The 15,198-nt window shown below is 37.9% G+C and overlaps 1 protein-coding gene and 1 long non-coding RNA gene across 2 annotated transcripts; one reads left to right on the plus strand and one right to left on the minus strand.

Annotated features, from left to right (window-relative positions):
* Positions 1 to 829: 829 nt before the first annotated feature.
* On the plus strand, positions 830 to 3,763 carry LOC130986665 (uncharacterized). The gene is made up of 3 exons (XR_009089338.1): positions 830 to 1,028; positions 1,128 to 2,937; positions 3,024 to 3,763. It is a non-coding gene; the product is annotated as an uncharacterized LOC130986665 (long non-coding RNA).
* A 7,441-nt stretch (positions 3,764 to 11,204) lies between these two features.
* Positions 11,205 to 13,933, minus strand: LOC130986666 (uncharacterized). The gene is made up of 6 exons (XM_057910132.1): positions 13,769 to 13,933; positions 13,563 to 13,663; positions 13,079 to 13,406; positions 12,828 to 12,994; positions 11,666 to 11,935; positions 11,205 to 11,562 (listed from the first exon to the last, which is right to left on the minus strand). The coding sequence occupies exons 2-5, from the start codon at positions 13,638 to 13,640 to the stop codon at positions 11,669 to 11,671; spliced, it is 840 nt and encodes a 279-aa protein (XP_057766115.1). The 5' UTR covers positions 13,641 to 13,663; positions 13,769 to 13,933; the 3' UTR covers positions 11,205 to 11,562; positions 11,666 to 11,668.
* Between the last annotated feature and the right edge of the window lie 1,265 nt (positions 13,934 to 15,198).

Genomic DNA, 15,198 nt, shown 5'->3' on the forward strand with positions numbered 1-15,198 from the left:
CAGTAAGTAACAAATAATAGAGATGGCGACTACTTATCAATGGGACGTTTCTCTCTAGCAACATACTTCTTCCGTCCCTGAAACATCTTCCTTTATTTTCTTTTCCGTCCGTCCCCAAAACATCTTCCTAATCTATCTTTGGAAACAATTCAAGTAACTATTACCCTTACAATTTCTACATATTTACACACATTGCCATTAATGGACCCACCTCTTTCATTTTAATTGGACCATTGGTCACTATCATCAGTTTTTCTAATTTGTGGGACCCATTTTCCACTGATCAAATACACAAGTAATTTTTATTAAAATTCATGCCGCTTTCTCTTAGGAAGATGTTTCAGAGATGGAGGGAGTAATATTTAGTGGTGGGGTTCTTTGCTCTTCCTCAAGAACCTCTTCTTCATTATGACTTTCCTTTCTCCCACTTGAGTTTGAGATGTTTAACTTGATCACTTGAGATGCAGAATTGCTAGAATTTGATGCCTTTAATCTGTCCTTGTACATCACATGTTCATTTGATGAGGACTGAAATATGCACCAGCGCTGTGCACTATATAATGGGAACATCTCTATTTATGCTTATGATTAGTGTTATTATTATTAAGCTAACCAGTGCAGGTTTAATTGAAGACTTGGGATGATAAAAGAAATAATAGAGCTTCCGGCGTAGTCAAGCAAGCATAGGCGATTCAGACCAAGGTCAATGTATTAAAGGGGCTTAAGCCCAGTTATCTTAGTAAATGGGCTTGAGGCCCTAGGGCTTATTTACATGCTTATAAATAGAGACTTAGGAGTAGGTTAGAAGGGGATCATCTCATTTATTCATTCATCTCTTGTAAAATGTAATACTCTCTCGATTATAGTGAAAAATCCCCAACACCCCGTGGACGTAGGTCTTCTCGACCGAACCACGTAAATCCGATGTCGTTTACAGCTTTCTAGTTTAAGTGTTGGTTTCCCGTTTCACCAACTGGCGCCGTCTGTGGGAAAATCGAGCTAATGTGTGAGATTCACTGTTCATCGAAGTTACTGTTCATCGAAGCTACAGTCATCGAAGGCACTGTTCATCGAGAGGATACTGTTCATCGAAGTTACTGTTCATCGAAGGTACTGTTCATCGGGAGGATACTGTTCATCGAGGGGGGATCTGTAAAATATTCCGGCTGTTCCTTTCCCAGTTTCCGGCGACAATGGCCGAGGCATCTCAATTTCAATTTTCTCTCCCAAAATGGCCATCCCTCTCTCCGGCATCCATCGATCTGTCATTATTCTCACAAATCTAAAAATTCTCACCGAGAATCTCTGGTGAAAAAATTGAAACTCTCAGTTCCGCAGCTCTCTCTCTCTACCGCAGCTATCTTTCAACCGCAGCTCTCACTAGCTTCGATCACCAATTTCACCAGAAAATATCTGAAATGCCTTCATTTCCTTGTTGAATCACGGTCCGCCGACTTCCACGGCTGTTCTCTCACAGATCCGACAGCCCCCATCCCAATCGCGAAGAAAAATCTCGAAAAAATTGATCTCCCTCTCTCTCGTAAAACACCAGAAAAATTCTTAGAAATCTACTGTAGATCTCGCTCACCCATCGTCCTCTTGAAACCCCATGTGAATCGAAACTTACAGCTCCAACTCTGAAATCATAAATCGCAAATCCCAATCGGATCCGTTGCATCCGATGTCGTCAGGAGAACTTCAAGCAGCCAGCAGCGCCGCCGCCCTTCGCCCTTGTCGCTGCTTTGCTCGGCAGAGCAGTCAGCGCCGACGCCCCTCGCCCTTATCGCTGCTCTGCTCGGCAGCGCCGCCTGGAAACAGCGAAGGTGGCCTCGTCGTCGCACTGCCGACCCCGGGCTCGGTGGGTTGCCGATGCTCAGTCCTATACTGCCGCCGTCGTTCAATTCAGCTCGACGGAGCAGGGCACCGCCATATGAAATTTATTCTGAATATGGTAGCGTACGCATATCAAGCTAAGTTACTTCTTTCTCTAAATGGAATCTGGTTTTGAATTAATTGGGGGTTAAAAGCTGAGTTATGTTTGACGATAATAATAATTATGGAGTTAAATTCTCGTATCATCACATGATATTGGGTTGGACTTAACAAACCTTGGAACGTTTATTGGGTTAACTGAAGGTGTTTGGATGTGTACTGATTGTTGAGCAGCTGGCTGTAGAGAATTCATAATAAGCAGATTACTACGTGTTGGAATTTGAACTATATTAATGCTCGTTGTTTTATGTGATGGGATACATAAGCTATCCATGCATATTATATGTATATTTGTTACATTGATTGAGTCTGAAATATAGTTATCATGACGGACAAGCAGGTGGTCGTTGGAAATCGAGCTATACTTCACAATTAAGTACCTTAATGGGGTGCTTAGATTCTCATAATTTAACAATCAATTTATATTTTGATTTGGGTGACTTAAACAAGATTTGCAAATAGAAACTTTTTCCTGCTCACTCAATGAGATTACTTATGTTTTTCTGGGCATGTTTTTGTTATATAATTGTGTGGTGAATACATATTTGGGGATTAATCGGGTGATTGTATGCTATTTTATAGCTCATATTTGAAACAAATCATGTACTCATATCAGTCGAATGGAATACTTGACTAGGGTCATTTGTGTTCATATATCGTGTTGGCTGGACAACTAACTTGCCTTAATCAGGATTTAATCTCTTAATTTCTTATACTCATTGTGCGAGGGTATATCAACACCGAAAAGTAGAGTCGGATTTGATCTCCTTAAGGAATTGTTGATCGAGGAAGTGGAGCTCAACGAAATACTATTTGGGCATGACGACGATACAGAGTTGCTCTATGACATGTGCGGGAAGAAGTTCTTGTAGTACAAGGGATTCTCACAACTTTTATTCGGTGGAATAAATGTTTAGAACAACATTGTTGCTCAGTAAAAGCAAGGTGTACACTTTTTTATTATTATTATTAACAGGCTTACAACCCTATCTAAAGGGGCTTTCATATTATTACTAATATATGTGCTTAAGAATTTTTGTAGCACAGGATAAACAAATTTGGGGAATGATTTGAACAATTATGGTAAATACCATAATGTAAAACAGGGTAACCCACTAGTAAGTGGTAATTCAGGTATTTCGCTGAACTCTATCAATGGGAGGAGCATGATTGGGATATGTGATATTTTATCACTTGGGCAAAAGCATGATTTATATGGTCTTTGATGGGATTTGAAAATTTAAATGAATTCAGCGGGATATAAATATGGGAATCAAGTTGTGGCAATGGATTATATAATCTAGTGTTCGAATTCTCTTTGCAGCCCTGTCTTAAAGGGGCTTTCATATTTATACTAATATCTGTGCCTAAGAGATCTTGTAGCACAGGGAAATTAAATTTGAGAAAGCTTTGAACAAAATATGGGAACCGCCATAACGTGAAAACGGTAAACCACTTGTAAGTGGTAATTCAGGTACTTCGCTGAACTTGATCTCGTGGAAGCATGTGAGCATGATGGGGGAGTATTATGCTTTTTTACTAGGCAAAATTATGTTTTTAGGGTATTTTTATGGGAACATGTAAGTATGATAGGGATTTGGGAAATATTCTACTTCTTTACTTGGGCAAAACCATGACTTATATGATCTGTGCTGGGATTTATGCAATAATAATTATGTCTTGGAAGCTGCACACCTTCTGCATATGTGCCTAGGGCTAGATTATGAATTGACTAAGTACACCAAGCTGCACAACTTCTGCATATGTGCTTAGGGCTTGAAATGCAACTTGAATTATGTTACTCGGGAATTGTAGTTATGTTAACTCTCTCACAATCATCACAAGCATGGGCACCAAACACACACACACTTAACATGTTCATAACAGAGTATTGCACATGTCACCAGAGGGGGGAGTAGGGTGTATACCCGTAGTCCCCAATTTTCAAATTCAAAAATTGTTTCTCAGCAAGTCAAGGGAAAAACAGAGGGATCATGCTCCACCAGAACAGAGGGAAGCGCTCGTAAGCCGCGAAAGTTGGTTGCGCCACCCGGGCCCTCCATGCTCCGCGCAGAAATCATCGTTTAATCGTAAGCCGCGAAAGTTGGTCGTGCCATCCGGGCCTTCCATGCTCCGCGCAGAGGGTTACTATTTAATCGTAAGCCGCGAAAGTTGGTCGTGCCATCCGGGCCTTCCATGCTCCGCGCAGAGGGTTACTATTTAATCGTAAGCCGCGAAAGTTGGTCGTGCCATCCGGGCCTTCCATGCTCCGCGCAGAGGGTTACTATTTAATCGTAAGCCGCGAAAGTTGGTTGCACCCCCGGGTCCTCCATGCTCCGCGCAGAGGGTTACTATTTAATCATAAGCCGCGAAAGTTGGTCGTGCCATCCGGGCCTTCCATGCTCCGCGCAGAGGGTTACTATTTAATCGTAAGCCGCGAAAGTTGGTCGTGCCCTCCGGGCCTTCCATGCTCCGCGCAGAGGGTTACTATTTAATCGTAAGCCGCGAAAGTTGGTTGCAGCCCCCGGGTCCTCCATGCTCCGCGCAGAGGGTTACTATTTAATCGTAAGCCGCGAAAGTTGGTTGCACCCCCCGGGTCCTCCATGCTCCGCGCAGAGGGTTACTACTTAATCGTAAGCCGCGAAAGTTGGTTGCGCCCCCCCGGGTCCTCCATGCTCCGCGCAGAGGGTTACTATTTAATCGTAAGCCGCGAAAGTTGGTCGTGCCATCCGGGCCTTCCATGCTCCGCGCAGAGGTTGCACATAATCGTAAGCCACGAAAGTTGGTTGCACCCCCCGGGTCCTCCATGCTCCGTGCAGAGGTTGCACTTAACCGTAAGCCACGAAAGTTGGTTGCACCCCCCGGGTCTTCCATGCTCCGTGCAGGGGGTTCTTTTAATCGTAAGCCGCGAAAGTTGGTTGCACCCCCCGGGTCTTCCATGCTCCGCGCAGAGTGCTCAAAGCTTGGATGGGAAGCAGCAAAGGAGGGAAGCAGCAAAGGAATGCATACAAAGGAGGGAAGCAGCTGAGGAATGCTCTGCCGTGATTTCACTGCTCTGCCGTGATTTCACTGCCCTACCGTGATTTCACTGCTCTGCCGTGATTTCACTGCTCTACCGTGATTTCACTGCTCTACAGTGATCTCTGCCGCCGTCCGTGACCCCAATGCTCTGCCGCCGTCCGTGACCCCAATGCTCTGCCACCGTCCGTGATCCCAATGCTCTGCCACCGTCCGTGATCTCAATGCTCTGCCGCCGTCCGTGACCCCAATGCTCTGCCGCCGTCCGTGACCCCAATGCTCTGCCGTGACTTCAATGCTCTGGCATGATTTCAATGCTCTGCCGGGATTTCAATCCTCTGCTGGGATTTCTCTGCTCTAAAAGGGCATTTCTCTGCTCTGAGGGGCATTTCTCTGCTCTGAAAGGGCATTTCTCTGCTCTGACCAGGCTGCTCTGAGGGACATTTCTCTGCTCTGAAAGGGCATTTCTCTGCTCTGACCGGGCTGCTCTGAGGGACATTTCTCTGCTCTGACCGGGCTGCTTTGAGGGACATTTCTCTGCTCTGACCGGGCTGCTTTGAGGGACATTTCTCTGCTCTGAAAGGACATTTCTCTGCTCTGACCGGGCTGCTCTGAGGGACATTTCTCTGCTCTGAAAGGGCATTTCTCTGCTCTGACCGGGCTGCTCTGAGGGACATTTCTCTGCTCTGAAAGGGCATTTCTCTGCTCTGACCGGGCTGCTATGAGGGACATTTCTCTGCTCTGAGGGACATTTCTCTGCTCTGAAAAGACATTTCTCTGCTCTGACCAGGCTGCTCTGAGGGACATTTCTCTGCTCTGAAAAGACATTTCTCTGCTCTGACCGGGCTGTTCTGAAAGGGCATTTCTCTGTTCTGACCGGACCTTTCTGACAGGCATTTCTCTGATCTGATAGGCATTTCTCTGCTCTGACCGGGTATTTCTCTGCTCTATTCTACGGGCTACACTGTTTTGCGCCTCTCCTCTATGGGCTGTTTTGATATATTCTAATCGCTGTTCAGCGAGAAATAAGCCGCCTCTTGGGCGTGCCACTGTTATCTATTGGTCTTCTCACGCGCTGGATTTTTTACGCGCTCAACAACAGGGTATATTGTTCAGACTCGACAAATATTTATGACGGGTTTTCTCACATGATCAGAGTATCATATTTCTCAACTTCGACATGGGTCTTCCTATGTTATTCGGGTATTCTTGCAGCAATCTTCTGGTTCATCCAACACAAAGCATTTATATTGCTTATCTATGCAAAGTATTCAATATGGGGTATTTTCAGCGCTGGTCTTCTTGTGCGCCCAAAGAAATGGAAATTATTTATCTGTGTCAACATTCAACAAACAAGAAGGAAATCTAACTTGGAACTACAATTCCAAAGTCAAGGGGAAAATGCTTATCTTTGCTTTCTTATAATATTAAAACTCTTATATCTTCATGATTTGCAGGGATTAAGGAAAACAGCACAGCGCTGGCTTTAACAATACTTCGCTGGCTGAACACGAAAAATACCCGGTTCAACCAGACCAGGGGGGGAGTAGCTGATGAGAACTGAAATATGCACCAGCGTTGTGCACTATATAATGGGAACATCTCTATTTATGCTTATGATTAGTGTTATTATTATTAAGCTAACCAGTGCAGGTTTAATTGAAGACTTGGGATAATAAAAGAAATAATAGAGCTTCCGGCGTAGTCAAGCAAGCATAGGCGATTCAGACCAAGGTCAATGTATTAAAGGGGCTTAAGCCCAGTTATCTTAGTAAATGGGCTTGAGGCCCTAGGGCTTATTTACATGCTTATAAATAGAGACTTAGGAGTAGGTTAGAAGGGGATCATCTCATTTATTCATTCATCTCTTGTAAAATGTAATACTCTCTCGATTATAGTGAAAAATCCCCAACACCCCGTGGACGTAGGTCTTCTCGACCGAACCACGTAAATCCGATGTCGTTTACAGCTTTCTAGTTTAGGTGTTGGTTTCCCGTTTCACCATCATTGAAAACCACATTTCTATTACAACTAAACTTTCGGTTATTGACGAAACCGTCGTTTAGCTTCGTGCAAATAAATTTATAATCAAGTTCTCACAGCTTAGTTTAGTTAGCGGCAAGTTTAGGGTGGAATCCATTGGGAGGGAACTGATTATAACTTCTCTAGTCACGGTGTCATTAAAGAAGGTTTAGATTTTACTCTCTACTATGATTACTCTTATGGGCAAAACAATAAATAAAACTTAATTGAAACAGAAAAGTAATTTGGTCAAAAGAAACGAATAACCTGATCATCTGGACTCGAATCAGCAAACATGAATAACCATTGTATCATAGGCGTAATTATATTTACTACATGCATATATCAATTAGTTATAGATAAAAAACAATAATGCCCTTATTGTCACGCGTCACACATGCTAGAGCCCCCAACTCAATCTTTCCTTTCAGTGTGCAAATCCATAAATGATCAATTAAAAGATTTAACTATTCTATCCAAAACTCTCCACGTTGGCCTCTCGCTTGAGGTTTTGCCCACAAATATTAAAATTTAGAAAGACTCAATTCAATTATTAGTATGGCTAAAACCACATAACTGCACTCCAATACTAATTACTCCCTCCGTCCCGTTATTTATGGCACGTTTCTTTTCGGCACGGAGATTAAGGAGAAGAAAATTAAGGGATTAATAGTGTGTTTAACAATTTGTTCATCACCAATTGTTCGGTAATAGAGATTTGCCCAGTAGCATCTCCAATTCACTGAAATGTCATCTCCAAAACCAGAAACAAAAAATCGAAACACAATAATCTGCCCAGCTATTGAAACAAACTCAACAACAAAAGAGATCTGCCCTGTTATTGAAGACAAGAGAAAAAAAAATCGAAACCCAGATTATCTACCCTTTGAACAAAGAGATCTACACAAAATAAAACCCAGATATTGAAAATCCTATGAACCTCCCTTCACTGCAACTAATGAAAACAAAGAAAAATCATCAACATCTATAGCAAATCCTATTAATCTCTCAAAATAAAAACCTCAACAATGACGGGTCTGTGGACGGCGGATAGATCTGGCGCCGTATCGGTGGAGGCGGTGGATGGGAGGCTGATTGACGGCGAAAGAAGGCTAGAGTGGAGGCGGAGAAAGCGGAACGGCGAAACGGCGGAGGTGGTGCTACGGTTGAGGGGGGGCACATTGACGGCAGATTCCGCATCGCTGCTACCGCGATTCCGACTTCCCCGCCCTCTTCTCCCGCTGCTCCGACGTCGTTTCCAAGTCAGAGAATCTCCTCGGCGATGTCTCCGCGCTGCTGAGCCTCGTGTGCGATCAGCCGGTGGAGGCGGATGTGGGGAGGATTGTGAGGGAGATTGTGGAGAAGAGGCGAGAGAGATGAATCGGCTGATTTGTTTGAAGGAGTAAAAATGAATTACTTTAGGGCTAGGCCCAAGTTTGAATTAGTTTAGGTAATTAAGAGGGTAATTAACACCTTAATTGACCCCTTATTTTTTCCAAAATAGGAAACGTGCCATCAATAGCGGGACAACCCAAAAAGGAAAACGTGTCATTATTAACGGGACGGAGGGAGTATATTTTTAATATGATATAATTTTTTATGCCTTGTGTCCAAAATTAATAATAAAAATCACTTAATCAATAAATGATCAACTAAATAAAACAAAAAGTAGTAACCTTGAAGCTACCATTTCAAAAAAGGTGCCAAACATAATTTAAATTTGTTTTGAAACATGTGTGGCCAAAAAGTCAGACCATATTCTTAGGTAATTCAGTCAATGCTGCTACATGTGACAAATTGACTATTACCCATGTGCGTTATGAAATCAATGAACGAATCTATTAAAAATTAGCTTCACATATATAATAAAAAATATATTTAAAATAAAATATCCAGATATTTGTCATTGTTGTCATTTGGTGGACTAATTTGTGCAGTGAACAACTTCATAACCGAGATATTATAAGTTTAAATTATCCAAAGTGAATTTAGTGGTCGAAATACAGAATAACAACACACAATTTTGTTTTTCTAGAGACGGTAATAAGCGTTAATAGGCAAAAATGTCCTATTCTTTATGTTGTATATGAAAAATGCACTACTTTATAAATTTAAGTATTTTATATGTTACATGTACGTATTGTAGAATGTAACTGTTTTGGTAACCAATTTGGCATGAAAAATTGACATTACATGACATTTAGGCTATTTTAAAATTATAGGTTTCTTATAATTATTGCATTTTTGCTTGGTAAATGGTAGGTTAAAGACACGTCAAACTATGCTTGAAATGTTGGTTATAATTTTAAGATAATCTATAGTCTTAATTACTTTTGGTTTTTAGGAATATCTGGGACCAATTTTGTTTTTGTCCAAAAGTTTCCCATCATTTGTTCAATATGAATCAACTTTTGATTGGTTTATTACTCAACTTTTGTTGAGTTTTTCTGAATTTATATTATCAGTCTTTAGAATTATAAATTGAGCTTCATTTTTCTTTAGGAAAGATAAATATTTAAAAGAATCATGTGACGATATTTTATTTAATTATGAGGCTTAAAAAAAAGAAAATCATTAAAACCCCGTGAAAATTCATGATATAGGCCCAAACATCCAAGTCTTATAAACCCATATAGCCCAAATATATTTTGCTGGGCCTCATTGTTTGTTCAACGATGTCCAGGCAGATGCTAACTTAAATTATATTTCGTTTATCCTTTGGAAATAAAAACTATAGGCTGCCATCATTTAAAGATGTATTCTCTTTAATTGTAAATTTATCATGAAAAAATGAGAGATAAAAAAAAAATCACCTTTTAAATTTTTCTTTTATTTTCTCTCATTTCCTACTGAATAAAATTTGATTCTTAAAGGATGAATTTTTTTTTATCCCTTCTTTTCTAATGATAAATTTACAACCAAAGAAAACACACTCTAATTATAAATTTTTCATTGAAAAATGATGGATAATAAAATATGAGAAAATATTATCTTTATCTCTTTTTTTATTATATATTTATAAGAGATGAAAAGATGAGAAAATGTTAGAAAATATTTTTCATCACTATCCAAAGATAATATTGTTCAACATTGGAGAAAAAATGATGAGTGAAAATGAGCTACCTGAGAAAATATTTCACCGTAACCAAATAAATTTTTTTATCATAATAAACACGTAAAAATAATAAAAATTATGAAAATATATTTTTTCTCTCGTTTTCCATCAAAGTAAACGAACCCTAATAGTATTTCTCTTTCGTCTCCAAACTCCAAAGACTTAAAAATTTAGCAAAAAGTTTTTTATCGATTTAACCAGTATAGGATACGAAAAAACTATCCATTACTATCCATAAAAAAGAAGAAAAAAAAAAAAGAAAGAAAGAAAGAAAAAAGAAACATGCTTTAAACATACTTATACTATTCATTTTCAATAAGATATTGAAAGAATGCTACACCAAAGATCAATACATGATTCATAAGAAATATCTGAACAAATAAACAGAGACGAATATATAAATTTTACTTTTGGAGTCATACATGAATAGGTTCGATCATTCAAATTATTATAATTATAATGTTGTTCGATTACTCGAGATTAAATTAGCATAAGATTACTCAAGATTGAATTAATCCAAAATTAATTTTGTCATACAAGGAGGTCAAGACTCGCAAGGTAAGATTAATCCTACATAACGTTGTCTTGAGAATAAGGAAAGTTTTGTTAAGCTTATTTTAAAGAGCTTATAAGATCAAAGAAACTTATAAAATATTTTGTTTCAAACGCTTATAAGATTTAATTTCTTAAAAGCTTATTAGCTGTCAAAGTATATAAATAATTGAACTTATAAGCTAGAATAAAAATTCTCAATTCTGTATTAGAGAGAAAATTGAAAAGTGATGAACTTGAAAACATATATAATGAAAATAACAAATCATAATATTTATAAAATAATTGTTGAATATAAGATTATGAAAAAATAAGTTAGGATAAAAGAACTTATCTTTTGGAGAACTTATAAGTTGTTGAAGCTTATTTTTACAACTCATAGGCAATTTACAAGTTTATTTTGATAAATATTTTGAAGGGGCTTATAAATTGTTTTAAAGAGTTTATATGAACAGAGGTCAGAATCCACCAAACCGACCAACATATTGTGAGATTAAGTCATGTCTAATCCACTAAACCTGAACACCTTTACGTTGATAGTCTTTATCTTTCAGGCTTTAAAAGAAAGAACTCACAACCAGATCGAATCACGCACACTAATGAGTTGCATTGCAAGATAAAAAATTCACAATCCACATGCTCTAATCTCATTATGCAAGAAGAGCTACTCACACTTCATACAATACCGTTGAACAGGGACTGCTTTCGCTTTCGCTTTTGCTTTCGTTTTCAGACATGTTTCATCATTTTCAGGTGAGCAGCAGAATCTGAAGTTGAACAGAATCAGCCAGCATCCAGTATGCTCACCCATTCACCCGATTTTTATGAGGAGAACTGCAGAGAAATCCATGGTAGTTGCTGATCTGCAGTGGAACAATTCAGTAAGGATAGGCCAAGAATCCTGTCAACTTTAAGCAACTAACAAGACATTGTCTAGTTAGTTACCAACCCTTTGATCAGTCTAACCTTTCACTGTTTCGAGTAAGAAATAGATGTCCATACAATAAGCAATGCAGTCGATACAGCAAACCCGAAAGTAACAGCGGACACAACTGCAGCATGTTCCTTGTTCCCACATGGTATTTCCCATATAAGTGGACTAGCTTTCTTGTCCGTGATGAGGTTCGTGGGTATGGATTGACAGAGCCTTTTAGGCACGTCTCGTTCAGTGCTTCTGCAGCACGTGAATATATCAGGTGCCCCAAACTCAACCCTTGAGAAACCAAGTCCTAGAGGCTGAAAGAGGGGGAAACAAAGAAGCCTGAAAAAATAGAGAAAAAACATCTTGTATTTTATTTTTTTAATAGTAGAAGGTTCGTTGCTAAATGATCGATGACATAAAAACTAAGTTCTTCCTCTAATCGTCCCCTGTCTCTAGAAGCTCATCAGAAATTCTAATAATGCTAAAGTCATCATATGTCACAACTAGATCTTTATATAAAAAATTATACTCCTACTAGATTGCTATTGTTAATAGTACTCTAAGGGGGCATTTACTTTGCATGATTGATAAAATGCATGATTGAATATTTTTATCCTCAAGAGTAGGATTTCTTCGATCTCATTATTTTAATTTGATATGAATCAAGCAAAAAACTAACTTAAATGATAAAAAAGATCAAGGGCTTTGGGATATCCCAAAGTTTCAATACATCTAAGTCAACAAGGGATTAATCTTACTATTTTTATCTATCAAAGTTAATCCTCAAAAGTAAATGCCCCCTAATGGGACTATCCAAATAACCTTCATTTAACAGGCAATCGAGGAATGTTACAGATATAGACATCTAAGGGTGAGTTTACAACTAGCTTTGATTCTTATGAAGCCTGCATATTCAGCATTAGAGTTCTTTTCTAAACATTAAAACAATTACAAATAGGAGTGTGGACTAAAAACCCAAATAATTCTAAAGTTTTCATTTCATCTCTCCAAATAAATCAATTAGAAATGAAGGATTTAAATCAAAAACATTTTCTGGAATGAAAAAACTGAGATATAAACAAGAACAAAAAAAATATTAAAAAAAATGAGAGTTTGCATCTGAAATATAAACTATCAATCTGTAAAAGTCAAACACAACTATGAAAACCGCGGGTTTCTGCATAAAATTTTCTCCAGCGCACTAACCTGATATCGTGCATGTAATGGAACCTTAAGGTTGACTTCTGACTCATGCTCATCTCTCGAAACCACTCTGGAATCGATGCTCATATGTATCTCGACAACTGTTTGGTTAGAGCGGAAAGAAGGTAATTCTAAATTTGTGTCACCAAAGACGGCTGCATCTGTGAACACTGCAGCAAGAAACATAAACCAAATAAACCAAACCACATAGGAGAACTCATATAAATTGCATTGGAATTATAGTAATCAACTACCACTGCGCTGGACAAAGTGCTGCAGCTCGAAAGGATCAGTAAAGACCCCAGATGGAAGCCTTTCAATAATTACAACTACACAAGAATGTGCAGTGAGCTTGTGTTTCAACTTAAGCCTTATAGAAGAAGAAAGCCAACGATGAGACCCTTCACCAGTGACATTTCGACTTAGACTCTTCACCAAAACTTGATTTTTATCTTCAAGCACTTTGCACGAGCCTAGTGGGATTTTATTTGCTATGAAATTGTCAAATTCTCGTTCTATAAAACTATCGTATTTCTTGAAATAGCTTTCTGCGATGTATTCATCGACATAACATGTTTGTCCCTGAGGTAAAATGCAAGAAACAACTGCAGCTCAATAAAATGTACATATTTAAGAACAGAAATCACTGACATATCATAAAATCTTAAGCAAATTAACACATTTCACTGTTAAAGAAAACACTTTTTAACAGTGCAGCGAAGGATTTTTTTCACTTACATAAGTCGAAGCAAGCACGAAGGATTTGATGCTTATGAGAAATATCACTGCAAGACACTGGATTGAATGAGTTTCCATCTCCAAATCTGAGCAAAAACAACCTAACAAAAGGGTACAGAAAAATTGAAAAATAAATCTACGAGCATAGGAAAAATTTTGAAATCCCTAATTAAGAAATGGAATGGTAATTGCCGATCTAGACTTACAAGAAGAGCAGGACGCAAGGGTGAGGCGAAACTGCTGCAGAAGCCGTTTGTTCTGATTTTGTGAGTTGCGAATAGTGATTGAGCTTTCTTTACATCGGGGGCGATACGAGCATATGTTTGTTTGTGCATTATTTTTTCCTTTTCTTCTACCTCTTTTTCCAACCGTAAGTTTTTTTTTTATTCATTTTTGCTGCCATCGTTTTTATTTTTTTTTGGTACATTGCCATCGTTTTTATTTTAAAGCTGCAGATGTTTAATTTTTCTTTTTCTGCCATCATTGTAATTATTTATTTATTTTTATGGGTCCATTGTGAAATTGTACTTATTTTCTTTCTATTTAGTTGAATTTTAATTTAGTTTTAATTATGTACACTTTTTTTCCAAGAAAATTTATAGGCTTTGTATGATGAATTTCGTAAGCCTCACTAGTGTATGAATTTCGTAAGCCAAAATTCTTTATAGTTATTCATTTATTTTTAGTATACGAATTTCGCAAGACTTAATGCAAATTATTAATTAATTTCTCAAATAAATAAATTAATAATAAGAACAATATTATTATTAACATGTTGTGTGTAATTTTAATTTTAATTTTAATTGTGTGTTGTACGAATTTGCTTTTCAAAAATACGTGCATCTGAATTTTAAATTTTTTAGCATAACTATATTAATTTTAAAATTATATTTTATTATTTAAAAAATTAAATTATTCGTATAATTGCATAAATTTAATTAAGTTAAAATATAATACAAAAATTAAAATACATATATGAGATAGTTTTTTTTTTGGTGGTAAATGTAGTAATAATGATAGTGGGGATCAAGAATAGTTAAATATGAGATAGTTTTTTTTTAAAAATAAATAATCAACAATTTTTTTTTTTTTAGAATTACAAGAGGTATCTATTATATTATCAAATAAATCACCCGCATGTAAGAGGGACCTCTACCGATATAAAAGTGAAAAAAACTACACCGCACGGCACGCAAGTGTGAAGGAGAGTCTTTGACTCTATGGGTTCATCAGCTTTGCTACTTGAGCTAGGTCTCATTGATAAATATGAGGTAGTGTTATAATATAGTAGAAAATATGAGGAAGAACGCATGACATGATCTCTTATTCTTTCTTGATTGCATATCAGAGAGTCTGATCTGAGGTGTTGTTCGATCAAGCCGAAGATGTTGTCAAAAGAACCATCGTCTCGAGCAATAATTTTGTCCCGAAATCGTATAAAATACGTAAGATAGAATTAGCACATCTATCAAATATGTGGAAAATTGGGGCTAAGGCGTCAAGATTTCCCTTTAAATTTCCTGAGAGATTTTTATGATTTTTGGGTTGTTTGAGGTAACAGAAATTGATTTTGGATCAGATATGAGTCGCCAAGATGAGCGTGACATCCTTCCCAACCTCGACGGCCTCACCAAAA

Source organism: Salvia miltiorrhiza, chromosome 5 (assembly GCF_028751815.1).
Source record: "Salvia miltiorrhiza cultivar Shanhuang (shh) chromosome 5, IMPLAD_Smil_shh, whole genome shotgun sequence".
Lineage (NCBI taxonomy): Eukaryota > Viridiplantae > Streptophyta > Magnoliopsida > Lamiales > Lamiaceae > Salvia > Salvia miltiorrhiza.

What these genes read in the sequence shown, in the direction of transcription:
- LOC130986666 (XM_057910132.1), bottom strand. Translation starts at nt 13,640, where the DNA reads ATGGAAACTCATTCAATCCAGTGTCTTGCAGTGATATTTCTCATAAGC. An exon ending in TCGTGCTTGCTTCGACTTAT is followed by an intron (nt 13,407 to 13,562) that starts GTAAGTGAAAAA and finishes ATTTTACCTCAG; the next exon opens with GGACAAACATGTTATGTCGA. An exon ending in CATTACATGCACGATATCAG is followed by an intron (nt 11,936 to 12,827) that starts GTTAGTGCGCTG and finishes CCCCTCTTTCAG; the next exon opens with CCTCTAGGACTTGGTTTCTC.